At 50.8% G+C, this 27877-nt stretch overlaps 1 protein-coding gene across 1 annotated transcript in view; it reads left to right on the top strand.

Moving 5' to 3' along the window:
* dvl3b (dishevelled segment polarity protein 3b) overlaps positions 1-27877 on the top strand; it is a 187358-nt gene that overhangs the window by 124474 nt on the left and 35007 nt on the right. The window contains exons 5-7 of the mRNA XM_085989689.1: positions 18672-18807; positions 25394-25487; positions 26374-26443. Of these exons, the coding sequence (XP_085845815.1) occupies positions 18672-18807; positions 25394-25487; positions 26374-26443 (300 nt within the window). The remainder of the gene's footprint in view (positions 1-18671; positions 18808-25393; positions 25488-26373; positions 26444-27877) is intronic.

The raw sequence follows: 27877 nt of genomic DNA, 5'->3' as shown, positions 1-27877 counted from the left end.
TGTGGGGAGCCTGGGAGTGGGGCCCGGGTGCGGAGCCTGGGAGCGGAGTGCAGGTACAGAGCCCAGGTGCAGGTGCGCAGCCTGGGAGTGGGGCCCGGGAGCGGAACCTGGGAGCAGAGTGCAGGTGCGGAGCCCGGGTGTGGGTGCGGAGCCCGGGTGTGGGTGCGGAGCCCGGGTGTGGGTGCGGAGCCCGGGTGTGGGTGCGGCGCCTGGGAGTGGGGCCCGGGAGCGGAGTGCAGGTACAGAGCCCGGGTGTGGGTGTGTGGTAAACCACTTTTATCGTTCACTATCGTTACACTATGGTTATCACTGTTATATCGTTACACTATGGTTATCACTGTTTGCACTGTTGTATCACTACACGAGGTCGCCTCTTGTCACGCTGTTATACCTGGGCTGACCACTGCTGACTCCGCCCATGGCTCCACCTACCTGCCCAGGTGTAAAGGTGGTCGACTGGCTGGTATTCCTCCTTGTTGGACCCGATCACCCACGAGGGTGGGCTCTGTTATTTAGCCAATAAAAACCTATAGTTACTTTCTTAACTCGTCGCTTTTCATTGGATGAATTGATAGGTATATCAATTTTATTGGCTAAATTTTTTAAATGTCGTTACCTGAGCAGCCAAACGACCAGTCGACGGAGTAGCCAAACGACCAGTCAGACGCCCAGCTACAACAGCCACAGCAGCCGGCCTGGCTGCGAGCCCTCCGACCACCGTACCTGGATCTAAACCCACAGGCAGCAAACTCGGCCCTCGACTTCAAACACTGGCTGAGCTGCTTCGAATCCTACCTGGGAGAATCCGGCGTGCCTCAGAGATCCAAGCTAAGAGTTCTGACCGCCCAAGTGAGCCCTAAAGTATTCGCACTCATCCAGGACCTTACTACATACGAGGCCGCCATCAACCTGCTGAAACAACAGTACCGGAGCCTGGTAAATTCCATGTATGCCAGACATCTCCTAAGATCCCGCCCGCAACAGCCAGGAGAGTCCGTAGATGAATTTTTACGGGCGCTACAAACACTCGGCAGGGACTGTGACTTTAAAGCGGTAACGGCGGCAGAAAATACTGAAGATAATATCCGAGACGCCTTCGTGAAAGGCCTGCGGTCCGACTACTCATGGCAAAGACTGCTTGAATCAAAGGACCTCGACCTGAACACAGCTGCAGCCCTCGCCCGCTCTCTAGAAGTGGCCCATCGGGACCTCGAGGCGTACTCCAGGTACTGTAATCCGCGACCCTGGGACTCGGGACCGACCCCGACCGCAATACCCCTCGCAGCGCCGCCTCCAGGACCTACCTCAGCGTCGGCGTCCCGGACCCGATCGGGACTGCCACCCCCGGTACCGGCTGCGACATCGGAGCCCTGCGATCGGGCCGCCGGCTGCTTCTTCTGCGCCCATGGCGAAACACCCGAGGTCGCGCTGCCCTGCGAGAAACGCGACTTGCTCCAGTTGCCAGAAGAAAGGCCACTTCGCTAAGGCCTGCAGAGGGAGAGCCACAGACACCAGCAGTGCCTCATGCGAGCTGTGGGGGCGGCCATCTTTCATCAAGGCCACCGATGCCAGTATCCCCTCGTGTGAGTCGTGGGGGCGGCCATCTTTGATCAAGGCCACCGACACCAGCAGTGCCACATGTGAGTTGCGGGGGCAGCCATCTTCTCCGCCATTTTACTCCACCTCGTGGGCGCCGCCATTTTGCTCACCACACTCGACCGCCACCTTGCCTCCAGACCCGACCACCGCCTCACCCGCAGACTACAGCAGCTCGCTCAGCCATACACTAGCCTCCGTCACACTGGAACAAGCTCGCCCGCATCACCTGTCCAAGTCCATGATGGACATCAAAGTAAACGGCCACGCCACGACCTGCCTGTTCGACAGTGGAAGCACGGAGAGCTTCATCCATCCAGACACGGTGAGCCACTACTCCCTCACTGTCCGGCCAACGCGCAACCGGATCTCGATGGCGTCTAGGTCCCACTCTACAGACATCAGCGGCTACTGTGTTGTGACCCTGTCGGTTAGGGGCACGGAGTATAAAAATTTTAAACTTCTCGTCCTGCCCCAACTCTGCGCTGCCGTCCTACTAGGGCTGGATTTCCAATCCCACCTTCAAAGTGTCACTCTAGCATACGGTGGACCCCTCCCCCCACTCACAGTCGACAACCAGCATCCCTTAAACCGCCCACCGCGTACCACCTGCGGCCTATCCACCCTCAGGGTCCCGCCTCCCTCCCTGTTCGCCAACCTCACCCGCGACTGTAAACCCGTCGCTACCAAGAGCAGGCGGTACAGCGCCGGGGACAGAGCTTTTATTAGCTCTGAAGTGCAGCGCCTCCTGAAGGAGGGCATCATCGAGAGGAGCAACAGCCCCTGGCGCGCCCAGGTCGTAGTTGTCATGACCGGCGATAAAAACCGCCTAGTCATCGACTACAGCCAAACCATAAACCGGTACACCCAGCTGGACGCATACCCCCTTCCCCGCATATCTGATATGGTCAATCAGATTACACAGTACCGTGTATTCTCTACCATCGACCTTAAGTCGGCCTATCACCAACTCCCTATCCGCCCTGAGGACCGCCAGTATACCGCCTTCGAGGCGAATGGCCACCTCTACCACTTCCTGAGGGTTCCCTTCGGCGTCACCAACGGGGTTTCGGTCTTCCAAAGGGAGATGGACCAGATGGTTGACCAGAACGGGCTGCAAGCCACGTTCCCCTATCTAGATAACGTCACCATCTGCGGCCGCGACCGGCAGGACCATGATGTTAATCTGGAGAGATTCCTCCGTACGGCCCAGCGGCTGAACCTCACCTACAATAAGGAGAAATGTGTGTTTAACACCTCGCGCCTTGCCATCCTCGGCTGCGTAGTAGAGAACGGAGTCATCGGCCCCGACCCCGAAAGAATGCGCCCCCTCATGGAGCTCCCCCTCCCCCACTGTCCAAAGGCGCTGAAGAGAACACTGGGGCTCTTCGCCTACTATGCCCAATGGGTGCCCAATTATGCGGACAAAGCTAGACCCCTCATGAAGTCCACCTCCTTCCCCCTGACGGCAGAAGCGTGCGCAGCCTTCTCCCTCATTAAGGGAGACATTGCTAAGGCCACAATGCACGCGGTGAATGAGTCTATCCCTTTCCAAGTGGAGAGCGATGCATCCGACTTCGCCCTGGCCGCAACCCTTAACCAGGAGGGGAGACCGGTGGCCTTCTTCTCAAGGACCCTCCAGGGCCCTGAGATCCGACACTCCTCGGTCGAGAAGGAGGCCCAGGCGACCGTGGAGGCTGTACGACGCTGGAGGCACTACCTGGCAGGCAAACGATTTACCCTCCTCACCGACCAACGTTCGGTCGCTTTTATGTTTAATAACAAGCTGAGGGGCAAAATCAAGAACGACAAGATCTTGAGGTGGAGAATCGAACTCTCCACCTATGATTATGATATCTTGTACCGGCCTGGTAAACTGAACGAACCCCCAGATGCTCTATCACGAAGTACATGCGCCAGCGTGCAAAGTGATAGACTGCATACCCTCCACAACGACCTCTGCCACCCCGGGGTCACCAGACTTTACCACTTCATTAAGGCCCGCAACCTGCCCTACTCCATCGAGGAGGTCAGGACCATGACCAGGAACTGCCAAACCTGTGCCGAGTGCAAACCGCATTTCTTTAGACCGGACAGAGCAAGCCTGATCAAGGCCACCCGCCCCTTCGAGCGTTTGAGCATCGATTTTAAGGGGCCTCTCCCGTCCTCTGACCGTAATGTGTACTTCCTCAACATTATCGATGAGTACTCCCGTTTCCCCTTTGCCTTCCCCTGCCCAGACATGACCAGTACCACGGTCATCAGATGCCTGAACGACCTCTTCGCCTTGTTCGGGTTCCCGAACTATATACATAGCGACCGGGGCTCCTCCTTCATGAGCGAGGAACTTCGCCAGTTCCTACTAGCGAGAGGTATTGCTGCAAGCAGGACCACCAGCTACAACCCCCGGGGGAACGGCCAGGTGGAAAGAGAGAACGCGACTGTCTGGAAGGCCGTTCTCTTAGCCTTAAAGTCTAAGGGCCTCCCAACCTCCCGCTGGCAGGAAGTCCTCCCGGCAGCGCTGCACTCCATCCGGTCACTGCTTTGCACTGCCATTAACGCCACCCCCCATGAACAAATGTTTGTTTTCCCCAGGAAGTCGACTACGGGAACCACGCTACCAACTTGGCTGACCTCTCCGGGGCCCGTCTTGCTGCGAAAGCACATGAGGGCCCATAAAATGGACCCTCTGGTCGAGAGGGTGGTCCTCCTGCACGCCAACCCCCAGTACGCCTATGTGGCATACCCAGACGGGCGGGAGGACACAGTCTCCTTACGAGACCTCGCACCCTCGGGCATCCCTGAGACACCACCGTTACCCCCCACCACCCCCCCAAATCCAGCCCAGGTAGACGGCATGCCGGAACCCCATGAGCCTTCGCCGACCACGCAGACACCAGCATTAACGTCGGATACTGCATCACCGCCGCCGCTGCTGCGACGATCAGAAAGGCTTACGAGGCCTCCGGACAGACTGACATACCCGAACTGGTAGTACACTTCACCCCGCCGGACTCAAATCTAAACAAGGGGTGAATGTGGTAAACCACTTTTATCGTTCACTATCGTTACACTATGGTTATCACTGTTATATCGTTACACTATGGTTATCACTGTTTGCACTGTTGTATCACTACACGAGGTCGCCTCTTGTCACGCTGTTATACCTGGGCTGACCACTGCTGACTCCGCCCATGGCTCCACCTACCTGCCCAGGTATAAAGGTGGTCGACTGGCTGGTATTCCTCCTTGTTGGATCCGATCACCCACGAGGGTGGGCTCTGTTATTTAGCCAATAAAAACCTATAGTTACTTTCTTAACTCATCGCTTTTCATTGGATGAATTGATAGGTATATCAGGGTGCAGAGCCCGGGTGTGTGGGTGTGGAGCCTGGGAGTGGGGCCCGGGAGCGGAGTGCAGGTACGGAGCCCGGGTGTGGGTGCGGAGCCCGGGTGTGGGTGCGGAGCCCGGGTGTGGGTGCGGAGCTCGGGTGTGGGTGCGGAGCCCGGGTGTGGGTGCGGAGCCCGGGTGTGGGTGCGGAGCACGGGTGTGGGTGCGGAGCCCGGGTGTGGGTGCACAGGCAGAGCAGGAGGATGAGTTACTGTTTCCAGTTCAAACTGAGCGAGGAATTTTTGTCAGACAGAACTATTAGAGACTGAGTAAATTGTAGATGTTTCAAAGTGTGATTAAGCAGGGATAATGGGGGCTGTATGTGCTTCTAACCAAATTAAGGAGAGGCTGAAAGATTGATGGTCCGGCCTGTCATCTCCTCCTTGATTTGTTCACCTGATCGTACCTTTGGCGGAAGATGCGTGTGTGTGTGATCCTCAGTTACTGATTCAAAGGAGCGGCACGCTTATTGTTGGGCGGCGGGTTTCGTCCGAGAATGGGAATCAAATGCCTCGCTCGGCTTTTAACACTGAACCGATTTTAACCGGAGCTCATTGCACCAGGTTGCGGCAGTAGACTCGGACTCCAGAACACTTGGTTGGTCGGAGGATTTTGATCCTTGGACCATGAAAAAGAAAAAAGTAATAACTCCCATTGCTACAGCGCCTTTCACAAACTCAGAATGTCTCAAAAAGTGCTTTACAGCCAATGAAGTACTTTTGAAGTGTAGTCGCTGTTGTAATGTAGGAAATGCAAAAGCCAATTTTCGCACAGCAAGCTCCCACAAACAGCATTGTGATAATGACCAGATAAGCTGTTTTAGTGATGTTGGTTGAAGGATAAATATTGGACCCGGGACACCAGGGAGAACTCCCCAGCTCTTCTTCAAAATAGTACTGATGTAAGAAAACTACAAAACTTGGTCTAAGTATTAAACAAGGCTTTAATCAACTGTTTTTCAACATGGAGATCTAGTTGTGTCCTTCACTAGTTCCTGTTAAAGAATGTCCTGAGCGAGCTGGGCCCATGCCCAAGTATTTATACTCTCCCTGGACAGCGCCACCAGCAGGCCGCCCAGTATCATTTCATAAGTCATTTCCACATAAATGACAAGATTGATGTCAAGTACCACTGGATCTTCTATGTCCACCTGAGAGGGCAGACGGGGCCTCGGTTTCATGTCTCATCCAAAAGACAGCACCTCCGACAGTGCAGCACTCCCTCAGCACTGCACTGGAATGTCAGCCAAGATTATGGGTTCAGGTTTCTGGAGTGAGACTCGAACTCTTTCTCAGGAGTGAAAGTATAACCCCTGCTCTTCATGATCCATCACACTGTTGGCAATGAAAACCTATTCATACCCAGGATCTCAAAACCATGGCAACCACCACCTCCCTCCACCTGCCCTACCCGCTACTATCAGCAACGGTGAAACCAGTGGCAGAGAAGATGGGAAGTAGAGTCTAGCGATCACCGAGCTTGAGTTTCTGAAATCTGTAGGATGAAATACGGCTGAGGGAGCGGAGAAGTTCCACAGTATTGAGGTCCTGGGACGGTAATGAGTCAGAAGCGGGGATAGCGTACCATGACATTGGTGGTCGTGCCTTCAGCTGCCTGGGCCCTGAGCTCTGGAATTCCCTCCCTAAACCTCTCCACCTCTCCTCCTTTAAGACGCTCCTTAAAACCCAACCTACCTCTTTGACCAAGCTTTTGGCCACTTGCTCTAATTTCTTGTTACGTGGCTTGGTGTCAAATTGTGTTTGATAACCGCTCCTGTGAGGCGCCTTGGGATGTTTTATTACAGTAATGGCACTATATAAATACAAGTTGTTGTTGTTGCCGCCTTCATTTCAACACGGGACGCAGGGAAGAGGAGGGATGTGTCGGGAGCAGTGTCGTTGGAGCTTAGAAGGAACAAGAAAGGAAACTTCAAAATAACAACAGAAAATGCTGGAAAAACTCGGCAGGCCAGGCAACATCCGTGGAGAGAGAAATAAAGTCAACGTTTCAGGTCGAAACCCTTTGTCAAGACTGGAAAGGCACAGGAAATGAAACAGATTAAAAGGCCAGGTTGGGGGCTGGGAGAGAACAAAAGAGAAGTGAAGAGACATTAAGAGGTATTCAAAACCAGACGAGATGGTGATAGGACTAGTGGAGACAAAAGACGGCTCGAGATTAGGTGTGAAATGCGCTGGCAGAATGGGAGACAGCTGCCATGTGGGAGAGAAAAAAAGGGGGGGGGGAAGGGCCAAAACAAAGATGTGGATAAAAAATAAGTAAAAATGTACTGGGGGCCGAGGTTATGATCTGAAATTGTTGAACTCGATATTGAGTCCGGAAGGCTGTAAAGTGCCTAATCGGAAGATGAGGTGCTGTTCCTCGAGTTTACGCTGAGCTTCCGTGGAACAATGCAAGAGCCCGAGTACAGTGAGGTCTGAGTGGGAATGGGGCGGTGAATTAAAATGACAGGCGACCAGAAGCTCGGGGTCATCCTCACGGACTGAACGGAGGTGTTCCGCAAAGCGGTCACCCAATCTGCGTTTGGTCTCCCCAATGTAGAGGAGACCGCATCGTGAGCAGCGAAGGAAACTTCAAAGCTGTACCGATTATAATGAAATAGAGACCGGGGGTGGGGGTAATTTTAGCCAAACTCACTAGGCGGGAAACCTATGGGATCGGGTGAACTTGGATGGAGGGTAAAATCGATCGGGCGGAGGTGTAAAACCAGCGTTGCACCCGAGCAAACCAGCAGTTCCCTGAGGGGTGGGTTAGGCTAGAATTGCACCCCCCCCCCCTCAATAAATCTGGCAGAGGGAGAGTGGGCGAGCGAGGGATCACCTATCAAATGAAGTGAAAGGGCTTTTCTTGCAAGTGACATAACGATGTACTTAACATCATCGTGCATATGTAAACGTACAAGGAAAGGTTTGCCAATCGCATCAAGGTGGTGGCCCCTCCTTAGAAGTTTCAGTTGTTCTGTGGTTGGAGGGTAGGTTTTTTCTTAGGTTTGGTTCCAAGAACAATCCGGAACACCCTGAGCTCGAACATGAGCCTTCGTGGTTGCTAGGGGACAGCTCGAACTTTCTGAGGTAACCAGGCAAGTCTGGAACCACTCAGAGTGTCGATAAAATACTGGCCAGTAGCGATTGGGACTGCACAAAGTGCCTGAGGTGGGATATTTGCAGCTGTTTTGGTTAATGTGACTGGGTAGCTGTTCTGAAGTAATGCCCCCCGTCCCGCACCCCCGTCAACATGTGGTGGGGCAGAATCGGTGTGAATTCAGGCCAACGTTTATCTGGAATTCAGCTCGCCAGTTGCCCTTTGGGTCTCCATAGTTGAGGTCAGGGTGTCCATCGATGGCGAGTTTCCCGCATGGCAGATTAGATTCCTCATCAAGGTCCCTCTACTCTGCCCCACCTCTAAGCAAGATTCCCAACTGGTGCCAAATTCGGGGCAGTTTTGTGCTGTGAGGTCTCGTGCCCACGAGGAGCTGGTTGAGGAAGACCCAAGCTCAACTCACGTGGGGCTCCTACAGAAAAATAAACTCTGGTCCCATCGGCCTGGGCGGGATTTAAACCCAGGTTCAGAATGAGGGAGCGTGGTCTGCATCATCCAGTCATGTGTGTCTGTGTGTGTGTCTGTGTGGCTCTGTGTGTGCCTGTGTGGCTCTGTGTGTGCCTGTGTGGTTCTGTGTGTGTCTGTGTGGTTCTGTATGTGCCTGTGTGGCTGTGTGTGTGCCTGTGTGGCTCTGTGTGTGTCTGTGTGGTTCTGTGTGTGCCTGTGTGGCTGTGTGTGTGCCTGTGTGGTTGTGTGTGTGCCTGTGTGGTTGTGTGTGTGCCTGTGTGGTTCTGTGTGTGCCTGTGTGGTTCTGTGTGTGCCTGTGTGGCTGTGTGTGTGCCTGTGTGGTTGTGTGTATGCCTGTGTGGTTGTGTGTGTCTGTGCGCGCGTGTGTTCATTTACAGTGGTGGAGTTGAGTTGTTATTTATTTGTGGCTAATTGTTTTCCCTCCTCCAGTCTTGATCAGGGACCGTGTGGTGCTTTCTCCCTTTAACCCTTACAACCAAGCTGGAATACAAAAGGGCTTAGAGAGTTAAATTATGAGGCCAGGTTGCATAAACCTGGGGTTTGTGTTCCCTTGAGTATAGAAGATGCAGGGAGGGGTGATCTGATCGAGGTGTTTAAAATTATTAAGGGATTTGTTAGGGTAGACACAGAGAAACTATTTCCTGTGGTGGGGGGAGTCCAGAACAAGGAGGCACAACCTTAAAATTAGAGCCCGGCCGTTCAACCAGCGCACGCACACACATGCAAACACACACACACACACACACACACACACACACACACACACACACACACACACACACACACACGCGCGCAGTGATCGACATATGAAGGAGGACTTATAGGCGGGGCGGGATGTGATGGAGGGCTGGTGGGTCCCACTAAATGGGTGAGCTAGTCAGGATCGAGTGACCTCCCTCATCCTTATCTATCTTGTGAGAAGGGGCAGGTGGTTTCAAGATTCAGCAAAACAAGGGGTGTCCTTGGTCCCTGATGCGCTTTCGTGTTGTTAAATATGCGATGGTAGGTTATACTCGGAGAAGTCTGGATTTCCAGCACTGCTCTAAGGGATACCCTCTAACATGGATAGATTACAGTGAAAGCTGTGAATTACAGGCGCCTTAGGGGCTGGCATCAGCTGTCGTTTTTATTTTGCGAGTGTCCTTATTTTCAAAATGGTCATTGTTTATGTGCTGTTATAAATTTACAGTAGAATGGGGAGCTCTTTGCTCAGAATCCACAGGGGCGGAGAAACAGCTCAATCCCTGGGACAGAGCCGTGCCAGCATTCAATCCCTGGGACAGAGCCGTGCCAGCATTCAATCCCTGGGACAGAGCCGTGCCAGCATTCAATCCCTGGGACAGAGCCGTGCCAGCATTCAATCCCTGGGACAGAGCCGTGCCAGCATTCAATCCCTGGGACAGAGCCGTGCCAGCATTCAATCCCTGGGACAGAGCCGTGCCAGCATTCAATCCCTGGGGCAGAGCCGTGCCAGCATTCAATCCCTGGGGCAGAGCCGTGCCAGCATTCAATCCCTGGGACAGAGCCGTGCCAGCATTCAATCCCTGGGATAGAGCCGTGCCAGCATTCAATCCCTGGGACAGAGCCGTGCCAGCATTCAATCCCTGGGATAGAGCCGTTTCTCTGCTGCTGTGGATGCTGGGTACAGTGATCGCCATTCCGCAAAGCCCGCTGCCGCCTCGCGCTGCCTGGTATGCAGTGACCTCACACTGACCTCACGAGAATTGGTGTTTGGGGGAGGGGTGTGATGGTGGCGGAAAGGAAGCGAGCTGCAAGGGGAAGCGCCAGGGATCCCGACTCTGTGAAAGTTCCAGGCACAGCAGCTTTGCAACAGTCTGTCTCGGTGTTTTAAGTTTCAATGGGGTCTTGGTGCATTGCAGGCTGCCCGTAGTCAGTAATTTGTGAGTGTCCATGGTTTCAGATCGCGTCTTGTATGTTTTACCAACTAAGCTCTTTGGGTCGACGAGCAAACGATATTGACGGGCTGGTCCATCAAACCTGCCCCCACACTATGGTGGCCAGCGCATCATGGATAAACACATCTTCACTCCCGCGACCACCAGCTCTCCCTCCCCCCACCTCACACCCTCCCCCCCACAGCCATGTAATCTCCTGGGAGAGAGATCTCTGCGCTCCTCCGATTCTGCCCTCTTGCACATCCCCGATTTCCAGCGCTCCACCATTGGCGGCCGTGCCTTCAGCTGCCTGGGCCCCAAGCTCTGGAATTCCCTCCCTAAACCTCTCCGCCTCTCTACCTCTCCTCTAAGACGCTCCTTAAAGCCTACCTCTTTAACCAAGCACCTGTCCTAATATCTCCTTCTGTGGCTCGGTGTCAAATTTTGTTTGATAATCGCTCCTGTGGAGCGCCTTGGGACGTTTTACTATGTTAGAGGCGCTATATAAATGCAAGTTGTTGTAGGGGCAGACATCACAGATACGGTCGATACAGACATCACTGTACATTTCATCCCTTTGATGTCCCAAATGCTTCAAGTCTCTGGTTTCCAGTTGGTCTAATCATTGGCCAGTAGTGCGGAGACTCCTCCTTTCTTCCACCCCGCCACCGGCTTAATTTATATCAGACACGGGGGGAGATGACAGTGAACTTGATGGCTCGTGAGACCGAGCAATACTGAGGGAGAGGTCTGCGAGAGGATAGATTTCCCTTCTCTGTGAAGGAGATAAGAAATGTTGAAAGACGTTTTAAATTAAAAGCGCTCAAATTAACGTTGAACTGGATTCTCAGAAGTAGTGCCGTTAGTGCTGGCCCAATCTAATTTATAGTCTGGGTGTCCTGAATAATATATTGTGGGAAAACACTGGGAGACGTACATTATTAAAGAGGAAAAAAAGGCTTTCATCCTTGAAATAAAGAATAGATTTGCCTTTCTAATCTAGGCTTTATTAACTTTAAAAACCCAGTAGCACATCTTTCAACACCAGTCTCCAACAATGACTAGAGAGAACTGAATTTAAGATGGCCACCACAAATCACCTGACATCCACTACCAATGAGTTTACAACATATATCTCAAGGTAGAAACAAACAACCAATTACAATACTTCTTACTAATACAGAGAACAACCACCCCATTCACCAATCACAATACTTCTTATTAAACATAGGAAATAATCACCACAATCCTTACCTTGAATTTTACAGCATAGAAACAGGCCATTCAGCTCAACTGGTCTGTGCCGGTTTTTCTGCTCCACACGAGCCTCCTCCCACCCCTCTTCATCTCACCCCATCAACATATCCTTCTGTTCCTTTCTCCCCCATGTACTTATCTCGCTTCCCCTTAAATGCATCTCTGCTATTCGCCTGAACTATTACTTGTAGTAGCGAGTTCCACATTCTCACCACACTCTGGGTAAAGAAGTTTCTCCTGAATTCCTTATTGGGTTTATTAGTGACTATCTTATATTTATGGCCCCTAGTTATGGACTTCCCCACCCACCCCCACAAGTGGAAACATCTTCTCCACGTCTACCCTATCGAACCCTTTCATAATCTTAAAGACTCTCAGAAATGTCTCAGAATGCTTCGCCTACACTGAGCTACTTTGAAATGCGGCAGGCGGTAATGTAGGCACACACAGTGGGCCATTTTGTGCAGAGCAAGATCCCACACACAGCTACAAGGTAAACGACCAGTAAATGTGCCTTTGGTGCTGCTGGCTGCGTGGGGTCTGTTGTCCAGGACACCAGGTGAACTCCCTGTTTCACCCACAGAGAGGTTCCCAAAAAGAAAAAAAGACTTGCATTTATATCGCGCCTTTCACTTCTGAAGTGCAGTCACTGTTGTAATGTAGGAAACGCGGCAGCCAATTTGCACACAGCAAGCTCCCACAAACAGCAATGTGATAATGACCAGATAAACTCTTTTTTTTCAGTGATGTTGGTTGAGGGATAAATATTGGGCTGGACACCGGGGAGAACTCCCCTGCTATTCTTCGAAATAGCGCCCGTGGGATCTTTTACGTCCACCTGAGAGAGTAGACGGGGCCTCGGTTTAACATCTCATCCGAAAGACGGCCCCTCTGACAGTGCGGCACTCCCTCAGCACTGCACTGGGAGTGTCAGCCTGGATTTTGTGCTCAAGTCTCTGGAGTGGGACTTGAACCCACAACCTTCTGACCCAGAAGCGAGGGTGCTGCCCACTGAGCCACAGCTGACACACAAAGACATAGAACATATTGCTGAGTTTTTATTTTTTCCTTCATGTTTGTAGTGAGGCCAAAGCAGTGTGAAGTTTATACTTGCATTGGAGGCAGTTCAGAGACGATTCACTCGGTTAATTCCAGAGATGAAGGGGTTGACTTATGAGGAAAGGTTGAGCAGGCTGGGCCTATACTCATTGGAATTTAGAAGAATGAGAGGTGATCTTATTGAAACATATAAGATACTGAGGGGGCTCGACAGGGTAGACGCAGAGAGGATGTTTCCCCTTCTGGGGAAATCTAGAACACGGGGGCACAGTCTCAGAATAAAGGGTCGCCCTTTTAGAACTGAGATGAGGAGGAATTTCTTCTCTCAGAGGGTCGTAAATCTGTGGAATTCTCTGCCCCAGAGAGCCGTGGAGGCTGGGTCATTAAATACATTTAAGGTGGCGATAGACAGATTTTTGCAAGATAAGGGAGTGAAGGGTTATGGGGAGCGGGCAGGGAAGTGGCTTTGAGCCCAAGATCAGCCATGATCTTATTGAATGGCGGAGCAGGCTCGAGGGGCCAAGTGACCTATTCCTGCTCCTATTTCTTATGTTAAATTGGAGCTATGGCAGCAAACTGCATTCGTAGCAGAATTAATTAATTGGCTCCCGCGTCATAAACAAAAGAAAGAACTTGTATTTCTATAGCGCCTTTCACAACCTCAGGACATCCCAAAGCCACAGAATACCCAGCCTCTGACCTGCTCTCGTTGCCACAGTCAATGAAGCAGGTTTGAAGTGTAGTCACTGTTGTAATGTAGGAAACTGGGAACTTTATGGTTAGACATGACCTCAGTTTAACATCTCATCCAAAGGACGGGAACTCGGACAATGCAGCATTTCTTTCAGTACTGCATTGCAGTGTCACCTTGCACCATGAGCTAGGAAAGAGATTAAAAAAACAGGACCTCAAAGGTCATAATCTCCGGATTACTCCCGGTGCCACGAGCTGGTCAGTATAGAAACAGGAGGATAGAGCAGATGAATGCGTGGTTGGAGAGATGGTGCAGGAGGGAGGGCTTCAGATTCCTGGGACATTGGGACTGGTTCTGGAGGAGGTGGGCCCTGTACAGGCCAGGCGGGTCGCACCTCAACAGAGCCGGGACCAATGTCCTCGCGGTGGGAGGGGGTATTGCTAGTGCTGTTGGGGAGGGTTTAAACTAATTTGGCAGGGGGATGGGTACCAGGATGTGGCATTAGAAAGGAGAAACAAGGTGCACAAAGGATTGGGAGAGACAGATAGCACTAGAGTAAGAAATAGTACGGTATTGGGTGGGTTTTTCAAAAATTCGTTTTTATGCGATGTGGGCGTCGTTGGCAAGGCCAGCACTTATTGTCTATCCCTAATTGCCCTTGAGAAGGTGGTGGTGAGCCACCTTCTTGAACTGCTGCAGTCCGTGTGGTGAAGGTGCTCCCACAGTGCTGTTAGGGAGGGAGTTCCAGGATTTTGACCCAGCGACGTTGAAGTATCGGCCGATATATTTCCAAGTCAGGATGGTGTGTGACTTGGAGGGGAACTTGGAGGTGGTGGTGTTCCCATGCGCCTGCTGCCCTTGTCCTTCTAGGTGGAAGAGGTCGCGGGTTTGGGAGGTGCTGCCGAAGAAGCCTTGGCAAGTTGCTGCAGTGCATCTTGTAGATGGTACACCCTGCAGCCACGGTACGCTGGTGGTGGAGGGAGTGAATGTTTAAGATGGTGGATGGGGTGCCAATCACGCGGGCTGCTTTTCCTGGATGGTGTCGAGCTTCTTGAGTGTTGTTGGAAATACACTCATCCAGGCAAGTGGAGAGTATTCCATCACACTCCTGACTTGTGCCTTGTAGATGGTGGAAAGGCTTTGGGGAGTCAGGAGGTGAGACACTCACCGCAGAATACCCAGCCTCTGACCTGCTCTTGTTGCCGCAGTATTTATGTGGCTGGTCCAGTTAAGTTTCTGGTCAATGGTGACCCCCCCAGGATGTTGATGGTGGGGGATTTGGCGATGGTAATGCGTTGAATGTCATGGGGCAGTGGTTAGACTCTCGCTTGTTGGAGATAGTCATTGCCGAGCACTTCTGTGGCACGAATGTTACCTGCCACTTATCAGCCCAAGCCTGAACATCGTCCAGGTCTTGTTGCATGAGGGCATGGACTGCTTCATTATCTGAGGAGTTGTGAATGGCACTGAACACTGTGCAGTCATCAGCGGACATCCCCATTTCTGACCTTATGTTGGAGGGAAGGTCATTGATGAAGCAGCTGAAGATGGTTGGGCCTAGGACACTGCCCTGAGGAACTCCTGCAGCGATGTCCTGGAGCTGTGATGATTGACCTTCAACCACCACAGCTATCTTCCTTTGTGCTAGGTATGACTCCAGCCAGTGGAGAGTTTCCCCCCCCCCCATTCCCATTGACTTCAGTTTCACTAGGTCTCCTTGATGCCACACTCGGTCAAACGCTGCCTTGATGTCATCTCATCTCTGGAATTCAGCCCCTTTGTCCATGTTTGGACCAAGACTGTAATGAGGTCGGGAGCTGAGTGGTCTTGGCGGAAACCAAACTGGGCATCAGTGAGCAGGTTATTAGTGAGTAATTGCCGCTTGATAGCACTGTCGATCACACCTTCCATCACTTTGCTGAGTAGACTGATGGGGCGGTAATTGGCTGGATTGGATTTGTCCTGCTTTTTGTGAACAGGACATACCTGGGCAGTTTTCCACATTGTTGGATAGATGCCAGTGTTGTAGCTGTACTGGAACAGCTTGACTAGAGGCGCGGCTAGTTCTGGAGCACAAGTCTTCAGCATGATAGCCGGGATGTTGTTGGGGCCCATAGCCTTTGCTGTATCCAGTACGCTCAGCCGTTTCTTGATATCACGTGGAGTGAATTGAATCGGCTGAAGACTGGCTTCTGTGACGGTGGGGACCTCAGGAGGAGGCCGATATAGATCATCCACTCGGCACTTCTGGCTGACGATGGTTGCAAACGCTTCAGCCTTGTCTTTTGCACTCGCGTGCTGGGCTCCACCATCATTGAGGATGGGGATATTCCTGGAGCCTCCTCCTCCCGTTAGTTGTTTAATGGTCCACCGCCACTCACAACTGGATGTGGCAGGACTGCAGAGCTTTGATCTGATCCGTTGATTGTGGGATCACTTAGCCCTGTCTATAGCATGCAGCTTCCGCTTTTTAGCATGCGGTCAGACTAAGAGAGAACACAAGAAGGTCTAAGATAGGTTTACAGTGCATGTGTGTGAATGCAGGAAGTGTGGTAAACAAGGTTGGTGAGTTGAAGGCGCAAATAGACACACGGGAATATGATGTTGTGGCGATAACGGAGACCTGGCTTAAAAAAGCACGGGATTGGGTATTAAATATTCCTGGATAGAAGGTGTTCAGGAAAGATAGGGAAGGAAAGAAAGGAGGTGGGGTGGCAGTATCGATTAAAGAGAATCTTACAGTGCTGGAGAGAGAGGATGTCCTGGAGGGGTCAAGGACAGAATCTATTTGGTTAGAGTTGAGAAACAATAGAGGTGCCATTACACTACTAGGTGTATTCTATAGACCACCAACTAGTGGGAAGGATATAGAGGAGCAAATTTACAGGGAAATTACAGAGAGGTGCAAGAACTATATATTTCTAACGAAGGGTCATCGACCTGAAACGTTAACTCTGTTTCTCGCTCCACAGATGCTGCCTGACCTGCTGAGTATCTCCAGCATTTTCTATTTTTATTTCAGATTTCCAGCATCTGCAGTATTTTGCTTTTGTATTGGTGATAATGGGGGACTTCAACTATCCTAATATAGACTGGGATCATAATAGTGTAAAGGGCAGAGAGGGGGAAGAATTTCTGAAGTGTGTTCAGGAGAATTTTCTTGATCAGTACATTTCCGGCTCAACGAGGGAGGAGGCATTGCTGGATCTGGTTCTGCAGAATGAGGTGGGTCAAATGGAGCAAGTGTCAGTTGGAGAACATTTAGGGAACAGTGATCACAGTATCATAAGGTTTAGATTAGCTATGAAAAAGGACAAGGAGCAATCTTCAGTAAAAATACATAACTGGAGGAAGGCCAATTTCAGTGGGCTGAGAACGGATCTGGCCCGGGTAAATTGGAATCTAAGATTGGCAGGCAAAACTGTAATCGAACAATGGGCTGCCTTTAAAGAGGAGATGGTTTGGGTACAGTCGAGGTACATTCCCACGAGGGGGAAAGGCAGGGCAACTAAAGCCAGAGCTCCCTGGATGACAAAAGAGATAGAGTAAGGTGAAGCAGAAAAAGGGGGTGTATGACAGATATCAGGTCGCGAATACAAGTGAGAACCAGGCTGAATATAGAAAGTTCAGAAGGGAAGTGTAAAAGTAGATAGGAGGGACAAAGAGAGAGTATGAGAATAGATTGGCAGCTAACATAAAAGGGAATCCAAAAGTCTTCTATTGGCATATAAATAGTAAACGGGTAGTAAGAGGAGGGGTGGGGTCGATTCGGGACCAAAATGGAGACCTATGCATGGAGGCAGAGGGCTTGGCTGAGGTACTAAATGAGAACTTTGCATCTGTCTTCACCAAGGAAGAAGATGCTGCCAAAGAAAGAGGAGGTAGTTGTGATACTGGATGGGATAAAAATTGGTAAAGAAGAGGTACTAGAAAGGTTGGCTGTACTTAAAGTAGGTAAGTCACCAGGACCGGATGGGATGCATCCGAGGATGCTGAGTGAAGTAAAGGTGGAAATTGCAGAGGTACTGGCCATAATCTTCCAATCTTCCTTAGATACGGGGGTGGTGCCAGAGGGCTGGAGAATTGCAAATGTTACACCCTTGTTCAAAAAGGGTGTAAAGATAAACCCAGCAACTACAGGCCAGTCAGTTTAACCTCGGTAGTGGGGAAGCTTTTAGAAACGATAATCTGGCACAAAATTAACAGTCACTTGGACAAGTGTGGATTAATTAAGGAAAGCCAGCACGGATTTGTTAAAGGCAAATCGTGTTTAACTAACTTGAGTTTTTTTATGAGGTAACAGAAAGGGTTGATGAGGGCAATAGTGATGGTGATTGAGGGATAAATATTTGCCAGGACACCAGAGAGAACTCCCCTGCTCTTTTTGGAAATAGTCTTCCTCGAAACGATTTATGTCTAAAGCAATTGGATTGGAAAGAATTGAAAGACCCAAAAAATAGCTCCATAAATTTGTGAGGAAGTGTGCCACCACCTGTTGTATTGGAGTGCAGCGAAGATTCACCAGGCTGATACCTGGGATGGCAGGAATGACGTATGAGGAGAGATTGTGTCGATTGGGCTTGTACTCGCTGGAGTTCAGAAGAATGAGAGGGGATCTCATTGAAACTTATAAAATTCTAACAGGACTAGACAGACTAGATGCAGGAAGGATGTTCCCGATGGCGGGGGAGTCCAGAACCAGGGGTCACAGTCTAAGGATAAGGGGTAAGCCATTTAGGACAGAGATGAGGAGGAATTTCTTCACCCAGAGAGTGGTGAACCTGTGGAATTCTCTACCACAGAAGGCAGTAGAGGCCAATTCATTAAATATATTCAAGAAGGAGTTGGATATATTTCTTAAGGCTAAAGGGATCAAGGGATATGGGGAGAAGGCAGGGACAGGGTACTGAATTTGGATGATCAGCCATGATCTCATTAAATGGCGGAGCAGGCTCGAGGGGCCGAATGGCCTACTCCTGCTCCTATCTTCTATGTTTCTATGTTTCTATTGTTGTGCTGGTGGAGCGAGAGAGCCTGTTACTGCCAGTCTCGGGAGAGGTTCTGGGCAGCTCTTCAGTACATCTGTGTGCCTGGGAATATTTCCGATCGCTTAACGCTTGGGTATTTCCCCCCCCCCCCCCCCCACTGTGCCGCGGTGAGTTTTAACCTCTGACCTTTGGCCTCTTGCTCGCAGTTCCCCGAGTCAACGGCCACACGAAGCTGGAGCGGCGCCACGAGACTGGCGGCTACGAGAGCTCCTCCACCCTGATGAGCAGCGAGCTGGAGTCCACGAGCTTCTTCGACTCGGATGAGGATGATTCGACCAGCAGGTACGAGAGTCTTCCAGCCAAAGGCCGGTCGGGTTTGTGGAAAATAACCATTGACGCAGGGCCGTGTAAGTGGGGCCAAGGGGCAATCGGGTACATTCGGGGTGAGGCAAAGGGACTGAGGGATATGGTGGCGGGGGGCGGGCTAGAGATTCCTCAAGCAGTGTGGCTATAATTCACCGTCTTATCTTTCAGTAACTGGTTCAGCCCGAGACAGAGGTTGAGGAGGGAGGGGGAGACAATGGAAAGAGTACGGGATTGGTGGCGGGGGACAACAACAACAACAACAACGTGTATTTATATAGCGCCTTTAACAAAGTAAAACGTCCCAAGCTGCTTCACAGGAGCATTATCAGATCAAATTTGACACCGAACTACATGAGATATTAGGACAGGTGACCAAAAGCTTGGTCAAAGAGGTCGGTTTTAAGGAGCGTCTTAAGGGTGGAGAGAGAGGCGGAGAGGTTTAGGGAGGGAATTCCAGAGTTTGGGGCCCAGGCAGCTGAAGGCACAGCCACCAATGGTGGAGCGATGGAAATCGGGGATGCTCAAGAGGCCAGAATTGGAGGAGCGCAGAGATCTCGGAGGGTTGTGGGACTGGAGGAGATGAGAGATAGGGAGGGGGCGAGTTCACGGAGGGATTTGAACACAAGGATGAGAATTTTGAAATCGAGGTGTTGCTGGACTGGGAGCCAATGTAGGTCAGTGAGCTCAGCGGGTGATGGGTGAACGGGACTCGGTGCGAGTTAGGACACGGGTCAGTGAGCTCAGTGGGTGATGGGTGAATGGTACTCGGTGCGAGTTAGGACACGGGTCAGTGAGCTCAGCGGGTGATGGGTGAACGGGACTCGGTGCGAGTTAGGACACGGGTCAGTGAGCTCAGCGGGTGATGGGTGAACGGTACTCGGTGCGAGTTAGGACACGGGTCAGTGAGCTCAGCGGGTGATGGGTGAACGGTACTCGGTGCGAGTTAGGACACGGGTCAGTGAGCTCAGCGGGTGATGGGTGAACGGGACTCGGTGCGAGTTAGGACACGGGAGCAGCAGAGCTTGGGATGAGCTGAGTTTTATGGAGAGTGGATGGTGGGAGGCCGGCCAGGCAATGGTTTTGATCTTCCCAGCGTTCAGCTGGAGGAAATTACGGACCTTTGAAGCCTAGGTGCTGGACGAGCAGCGTACTTGTGGAATCTGAGCTCCCGTGTCTGCACGTGATGCCAGCGGGCAGCATGTGGATGAAGTAGTGGTGGGGGCCAAGGGTGCATCTTGAAGGAATCTGACGCTAATGGAGCGGGCGTGCGAAGGGAAGCCATCGGTGGAGATCCGCCAGAAACGGTCTAATCCGACAGAAGCACGCGGTTCGATTGACAAGCAGCCTCGCGTAATGCTTCACAAGAAGTGGTTGATGCGAGCGGAGGTGCATTTAAGGGGGAGCTGGATTAACACATGAGGGAGAAAGGAATAGAAGGATATGCTGATAGGGTGAGATGAAGTAAATAGTGGGAGGAGGCTCGTGTGGAGCATAAACACCGGCACGGCACGGTAGCATGGTGGTTATGTTACTGGACGAGTAATCTGGACAAATGATCCGGCAAAATGAGTTCAAATCCCACCATGGAAGCTGGGGAAGTAATATTCAGTTAATTAAATAAATCTAGAATTAAAAAGCTCGTGTCAGTAATGGTGACCACGAAACTGTCGTAAAAACCCATCTGGTTCACTAATGGGAAGGAAATCTGCTGTCTTTACCCGGTCTGGCCTATGTGTGACTCCAGACCCACAGCAATGTGGTTGACTCTTAACTGCCCTCTGAAATGGCCGAGCGAGACACTCGGTTACAGGGACGGGCAATAAATGCTGGCATTGCCAGCGACACCCACATCCCATGAACGAATAAGAAAAAAACCAGGTGGGCGGAATGGCCTGTTTCTGTGCTGTACATTCTCTGTAATCTATACGAAATGGAGACTAGATTAGAAAGGAGCGATGGTGTGGGAGCTCAACAACTTATCTCGATGAATGTGCCTGTCTGCAGGTGATACCAGGTAGTGTGGGAGGGCAGCATGTTCAGAGAGAAGGGATCAAATTCAATGACATCTACAGAGATGCAAAAGCTACACAAATTAATTGCAAGTGACATTTAACATTGAACAATGCAAGGGAAGCTGTGACCCGTACATAAGGGCAGAACCCAACATGATACAGAGACCAGAAGGCCCAGGTATTATCCCTGGCCTGGCCTGGCCTGAGTATCTAATCTTAGTTGGTCTACTACAATCAGCTCAATGCCCTGAAAGACTTGCATTTATATAGCGCCTTTTACAACCTCAGGACGTCCCAAAACGCTTTACAGCCAATTAAGTACTTTTGAAGTGCAGTCGCTGTTGTAATGTGGGAAACGCGACGGCCAATTGCGCACAGCAAGCTCCCACAAACAGCAATGAGATAATGACCAGATAATCAGTTTTAGTGATGTTGATTGAGGGATAAATATTATAGAAACATAGAAACATAGAAGATAGGAGCAGGAGTAGGCCATTCGGCCCTTCGAGCCTGCTCCGCCATTCAACGAGACCATGGCTGATCATCCAAACCCTAGCATGCCCAGGACACCGGGAAAAACTCCCCTGCTCTTCTTCGAAACTTTTACGTCCACCTGAGAGAGCAGACGGGGCCTCAGTTTAATGTCTCATCTGAAAGACGGCACCTCCAACAGTGCAGCACTCCCTCAGTACTGCACTGGGAGTGTCAGCCTAGATTTTTGTGCTGAAGTCTCTGGAGTGGGACTTGAACCCACAACCTTCTGACTCAGAGGTGAGAGAGTGCTGCCCACTGAGCCAGGGCTGTCGCTGTCCAGTCACATGTTGGAAAGTGCGTGCTTGTGGATGTGGACAGGGTTGAGCTTGTCTGTATCGGCGGGTGACTGGAACCGTACTCCAGTGAGAGTCGGCCCCTTCGGGGAGAAAACTTGCCAAGGAACAGGTACTGGCCATGTAAGGATGCTCAGCACAACGCAGTTGGACGAATGTTCCCGTGGAGCTGCGCGGCCGCGCAGCGGCTTGGAGGTCCGCTTGCCGGCTTTTCAACGGGAAAAACCGCGCGTGCGCGGAAATTTGAATGGGCCGCGCAACCCGTTAAAGGGACCGGCACCCCAAAAAAACTAGAGGGAACATTGAGTGGGACCAAGTGCAGATGTTCTCCATCTCTCTGGAAAATGATTCTTTGTCTTGTAAAAGGACAGTAAACAAGCTAGCAAGCAGCACCATCACCAGTCCTTATTTAATTACATGGCGGCCTTTAATTCTGGCCTCTTGCGCATCCCCCACTTAATCGCTCCACCATTGGCGGCCGTGCCTTCAGCTGCCTGGGCCCTAAGCTCTGGAATTCCCTCCCTAAACCTCTCAGTCTCTCTACCTCTCTCCTCCTTTAAGACACTCCTTAAAACCTACCTCTGATCGAGCTCCCTGTCCTAATAGCACCTTACGTGGCTCAGAGTCAAATTTTGTCTGATATCGCTCCAGTGAAGGGCCTTGGGACATTTTACTGCATTAAAGGCGCTGAATAAATGTAAGCTGTTGTTCCTGTGCGGGAACCTTTGAATAAAATGTCATTGAATTTTAACATTCCATGTAAATCTTATCAAGCACTTTTGCTAGTTTCTGTGATGTCTTCTGCCCTCTTGTGCCGGATACAGTTTATAGCAGCTCCCTGATGGAGGTAACGGCCCAACATTTGCGATCGGAGGCTTCCCCGCGGGGCGCACACCTCCGCCCTGTAAAATATCGACGCATTTACTTGGTGTTCCGGGAGATACGGAGGCCTCCGGGTCCGCGCGGGCAGAGGCCCACGTATCCCAGGGACATACGCAGTTTGCCAGCGCCCCTGGGATCACGTGGGCCGGGCCAACCAATAAAAGAAGGGAATCCCCCCTCGTACTTGTGTTCGTGTACGTACGGAACTCCCACATGAAATTTAAAAAAAATTAAATTACCTATTTAAAATTCATTAAAGTGTCGTTTAATTAAATACTTTAAACAAAAATTTAATTTTTTGATTTAAAAAATAATGCTTTATATGTATTGACCGGTCGCAAGTTCCGGGTTTTAGCGCGTGCGCTTTGCATGCCTAAACCGGAACTTGCGCGGCCCCTAAGGACGTGTGCACACCTCGTACGCACCCATTGGGGTCGCAAAATACAACCCCTTGTGTTCAGATTGTCAAATTTTCTTTTTCATTTGCCTAATTTTTCCCCCTGATTTTCTTTGCTCCTCAAGTCACTAACTCTTGCTGGGGTACAGTCCATGAACCCCGGACACGCTCCGAATGCCTCACCAATGTGTGTGAGCGCAGATGGTCACTCTCTAAATTATCTGCTTACAGGAGTCACTGCATAACAGTCAGGAGCAGGAGCCCTGGCTGATTTCCCCGCCCCCCCCCCCCCCCCCTTTCCACAGTTCCCCAAGGGCCTCAGGTTTGATTCTGTGTTGGGTTAGGTGATCTCTCGGTCAAGCTGGCAGCCGTGGCTCAGTCTCGCCGCTGAGTCAGAAGGTTGTGGGTTCGAGTCCCACTCCAGAGACTTGAGCACATAATCCAGGCTGACGCTCCCAGTGCGGTGCTGTCGGAGGTGCCGTCTTTCGGATGAGACGTTAAACCGAGGCCCCGTCTGCTCTCTCAGGTGAATGTAAAAGATCCCACGGCCACTGTTGGAAGAAGAGATGGGGAGTCCTCCCCGGTGTCCTGGCCAATATTTATCCATCAATAGCTGATTATCTGGTCATTATCACATTGCTGGTTGTGGGAGCTTGCTGTGTGCAATTTGGCTGCCATATTTCCTAAATTACAACAGTGATTACACTTCAAAAAAGAAGCACTTCATTGACTGTGAAACGCTTTGGGACGTCCTGAGGTGGTGAAAGGCGCTGGAGAAATGCACGTTCTTTTTAAGGGGTGCTGTAAATGAGTGCTGTTGCAGCTTGAAGTGATAGCTTCAGTCAAACACGTGTCCCTTGTACAGCACTCAAACAGAAAGTCCCAACTTTGATCGCCAGTCTATCTTAACCTCAGCTGTGATAGCAGGAGGGACATAAGAATAAGAACATATTAGGAGCAGGAGTCGGCCACGCGGCCCCTCGAGCCTGCTCCGCCATTCAATAAGATCATGGCTGATCATCGACCACAACTCCACTTTCCCGCCCGATCCCCATATCACGATTTCCTTCGTGTCCAAAATCTATCGATCTCTGTCCTGAATGTACTCAACGACTCAGCATTCACAGGGCAGAGAATTCCAAAGATTCACCACCCTCTGAGTGAAGACATTCTTCCTCATCTCAGTCCTAAATGGCCGACCCCTTATTCTGAGACGGTGACCCCAAGTTCTAGACTCTCCAGCCAGGGGGAAACATCCTCCCAGCATCTACCCTGTCAAGCCTCTGGAGAATTTTATGTGTTTCAATGTGATCACCTCTCATTCTTCTAAACTCCAGCGAGTACCGGCCTAGTCTACTCAAGAGACCCTGAACGTGAACTCAGTGCCTGGAGTAGGCAGGGGCTCCTGCTGCAGATTGCCAGTGACTCCTGCCTGTCTGTGAGAGTTAATTATGAACATAGGAACAGGAGGAGGCCATTCAGCCCCTCGAGAATGTTCCTCATTCAATCAGATCACGGCTGATCTGTATCTTAACTCCATTTACCCCCCTTGGCTCTGTAACCCTTAATATTTTGTTTGATTATGCTCCTATGAAACGCCTTAGGATGTTTTACTACATTTTAGGTGCTATATAAATACAAGTTGTTGTTGTAATATCCTTGCCTAACAAAAATCTATCAGCCTCAGTTTTGACATTTTCAATTGACCCCCCCCCAGCCTCAACAGTTTTTCGGGGGAGAGAGTTCCAGATTTCCACTGCCCTTTGTGTGAAGAAGTGTTTCCTGACATCACCCCTGAACGGCCTGGCTCTAATTTTAAGGTTACGCCCCCTTGTTCTGGACTCCCCCCACCAGAGGAAATAGTTTCTCTCGATCCACCCGATCAACTCCTTTAATCATCTTAAACACCTCGATTAAATCACCCCTTAATCTTCTATACTCGAGGGATTACAAGCCCAGTCTGTGCAAACTGTCCTCAGAATTTAACCGTTTTAGCCCCGGTATCGTTCTGGTGAATCTACGCTGCTCCCCCTCCGAGGCCGATATATCCTTCCCGAGGGGCGGGGCCCGGAACTGAACCCAGTCACTCCGGATGGGGTCTGACCGAGGCTCCGTACAACTGAAGCATCACTGCCACCGCTTGGTATTCCAGCCGCCTTGAGATAAAGGCCAACATTTCATTAGCCTTGAGTGTGGATGTTGATTAAGGACAGGATGGGGGCTGGGTTGTCAAACGCTGTCCGTGGTCTGAGCATCCAGCCCACGCTTGCTGTCTAGTGTGGGCCACTGAGGAGCGGTAAGGAGAGGGCGGCGGGTGCCCAGGGGGCTGTAACTCCAGCTGGACCCAGCGTCTCGGGCAAGGAGGCGGAGGAAAATTAGAGATTGCGTTTGGAGACGGAGCCCCTGTGACCTCATGGTCTCTCTGTGACTCGCTCCCGTTACAGGTTCAGCAGCTCCACGGAGCAGAGCAACTCGTCCAAACTCATGCGGCGGCACAAACGGCGGCGGCGGAAACCCCGGATCCCTCGCATCGAAAGGGTGGGTGCATTCCTCGTCTCCTTCTAACCTACTGTTACAGCCTCTGAAACACCGCTGTCTCTGATCCACTTGTTTGTACTGATCAAGGTGTTGCCATCTAACATTCTCAGCACAGGTTAGAGTAAAGCTCCCGCTACACTGTCCCATCAAACACTCCCAGGGCAGGTAATGCACGGGTTAGATACAGAGTAAAGCTCCCTCTACACTGTCCCATCAAACACTCCCAGGGCAGGTACATCACTGGTTAGATACAGAGTAAAGCTCCCTCTACACTGTCCCATCAAGCACTCCCAGGGCAGGTAATGCACGGGCTAGATACAGAGTAAAGCTCCCTCTACACTGTCCCATCAAGCACTCCCAGGGCAGGTACAGCATGGGATTAGATACAGAGTAAAGCTCCCTCTACACTGTCCCATCAAACACTCCCAGGGCAGGTACAGCACGGGTTAGACACAGAGTAAAACTTCCGATACACTTATGGTTGTCTGTTGATGTCCTGTTGGAAAGTGTATACTGGGAACGTTGGGTGAGGACAGGATCTGGCTGGGCTGCAGGTTTGCTGTGGTGGAATTGCCTGCTGATACTCACTGAGCACCGACGTACAGCATGGTGACGCCTTGAGGCCGCCTGGCACACATTGAATGTGTGTCTAACGTGGGTGTCTTTGAGAGTGAGCCAGTGAAATAACCTGCAGAGGAACAATGGTCTGAGCTCTTGTGCTACTGCCCATCTGTGGAGGAACTGTGCAGCCCTTCTCATTCAGAGTGTGGTCCAGTTATCCAGTACGGTATGGAGACCCTCTGGAGGGTCCGTGTCGGCCCCCTGCTGTCGGCAGCATTGCTGGAAGGTGATGGATTTACCGGCTTATGTTTCTGCTCTCTTTCAGTCCTCCTCGTTTAGCAGCATCACAGACTCCACCATGTCCCTCAACATCATCACCGTCACTTTAAACATGGGTAAGTGCCCAGTTCCCGAGCTCGGGAGTGGTGGAGAGGATGTGTAGGGGGAATGAAAAAACTGACGGGAGCTTAAGAATCGTCTGTTAGGTAGTTAACCGCTGAGGGATGCGTAGTAATCTTTTGTAGCACGGGTTACAGAATGAGGGAGCGCGGCAAGGCTTGGGCTTTGGAGCCAATACACGCTACATAAAATCATACAGCACAGAAGGATGCCATTCGGCCCATCGTGATCTTTGAAAGTGTTATCCAGTTAGTCCCATTCCTCTCACTCTTCCCCATAGCCCTGAGAAATATTCCTTTTAAAAACATGAGAATTAGGAGCAGGAGTCGGCCACACGGCCCCTCGAGCCTGCTCCACCATTCAATAAGATCATGGCTGATCTTTGACCTCACCTCCACTTTCCCGCCCGATCTCCATATCCCTTGATTCCCCTCGAGTCCAAAAATCTATCGATCTCAGCCTTGAATATACTCGACAATTCAGCATCCACAGCCCTCTGGGGCAGAGAATTCCAAAGATTCACAACGCTCTGAGTGAAGAAATTCCTCCTCATCTCAGTCTTAAATGGCCGACCCCTTATCCTGAGACTGTGCCCCCTAGTTCTAGACTCTCCAGCCAGGGGGAATCAACCTCTCAGCATCTACCCTGTCAATCCCCCTCAGAATCTTGTATGTTTCAATGAGATCACCTCTCATTCTTCTAAACCCCAGAGAGTATAGGCTCAATCTAATCAATCTCTCCTCGTAGGACAATCCCCCTATCCCAGGGATCAATCTAGGGAACTTTTGTTGCGCCGCCTCTAAGGCAAGTGTTCCTTTTCTCTTTTGAAAGTTACTATTGGATCTGCCTCCACCGCCCTTTCAGGCAGCGCATTCCAGATCATAACAACTCACTGCGTAAAAACATGTTGCCTTATTTTCCCCCAGGGTCTGTTGCCAATCTATCACTTCGGGTTTTATTTTATTTCTCTTCCCACCCCCCTCACACCCACTTTAATATTGAATAGTTACTTTGCCTCGGTATTTACCAGGGAGACTAACAGGGTTGGCACGAAATTAGGAGAGAACAAAAAAGATATCAAGACATTTAAGATAGAAAGGGCAGAAATAATTGATAAACTGATCAAACTCAGAGAGGATAAAACCCCTGGTCTGGATGGATTGCATCGCACATATAAAAGAAGTTAGGGAAGAGATAGCAGAGGCACTATTAGGGAATAGTGCCAGAGGACTGACAGGCAGCCAATGTGATTCCTATATTAAAAAATGGAGAATAAACAAGCCCAGGGAACTAAAGACCAATTAGCTTAATGTCGGTAGTAGGAAAGACAATGGAATCCTTACTCAAAGATGTAATAGAAAACAGCTAGAAACTGAAAATATAATAAAGAATTCAGCACAGATTCCTAAAGGGAAGGTCACGCTTGACCG

Source organism: Somniosus microcephalus, chromosome 6 (genome assembly GCF_052327205.1).
Source record: "Somniosus microcephalus isolate GS21.2 chromosome 6, FLI_Smic_1.0, whole genome shotgun sequence".
NCBI lineage: Eukaryota > Metazoa > Chordata > Chondrichthyes > Squaliformes > Somniosidae > Somniosus > Somniosus microcephalus.
This window is presented reverse-complemented; position numbering and strand designations above follow the sequence as displayed.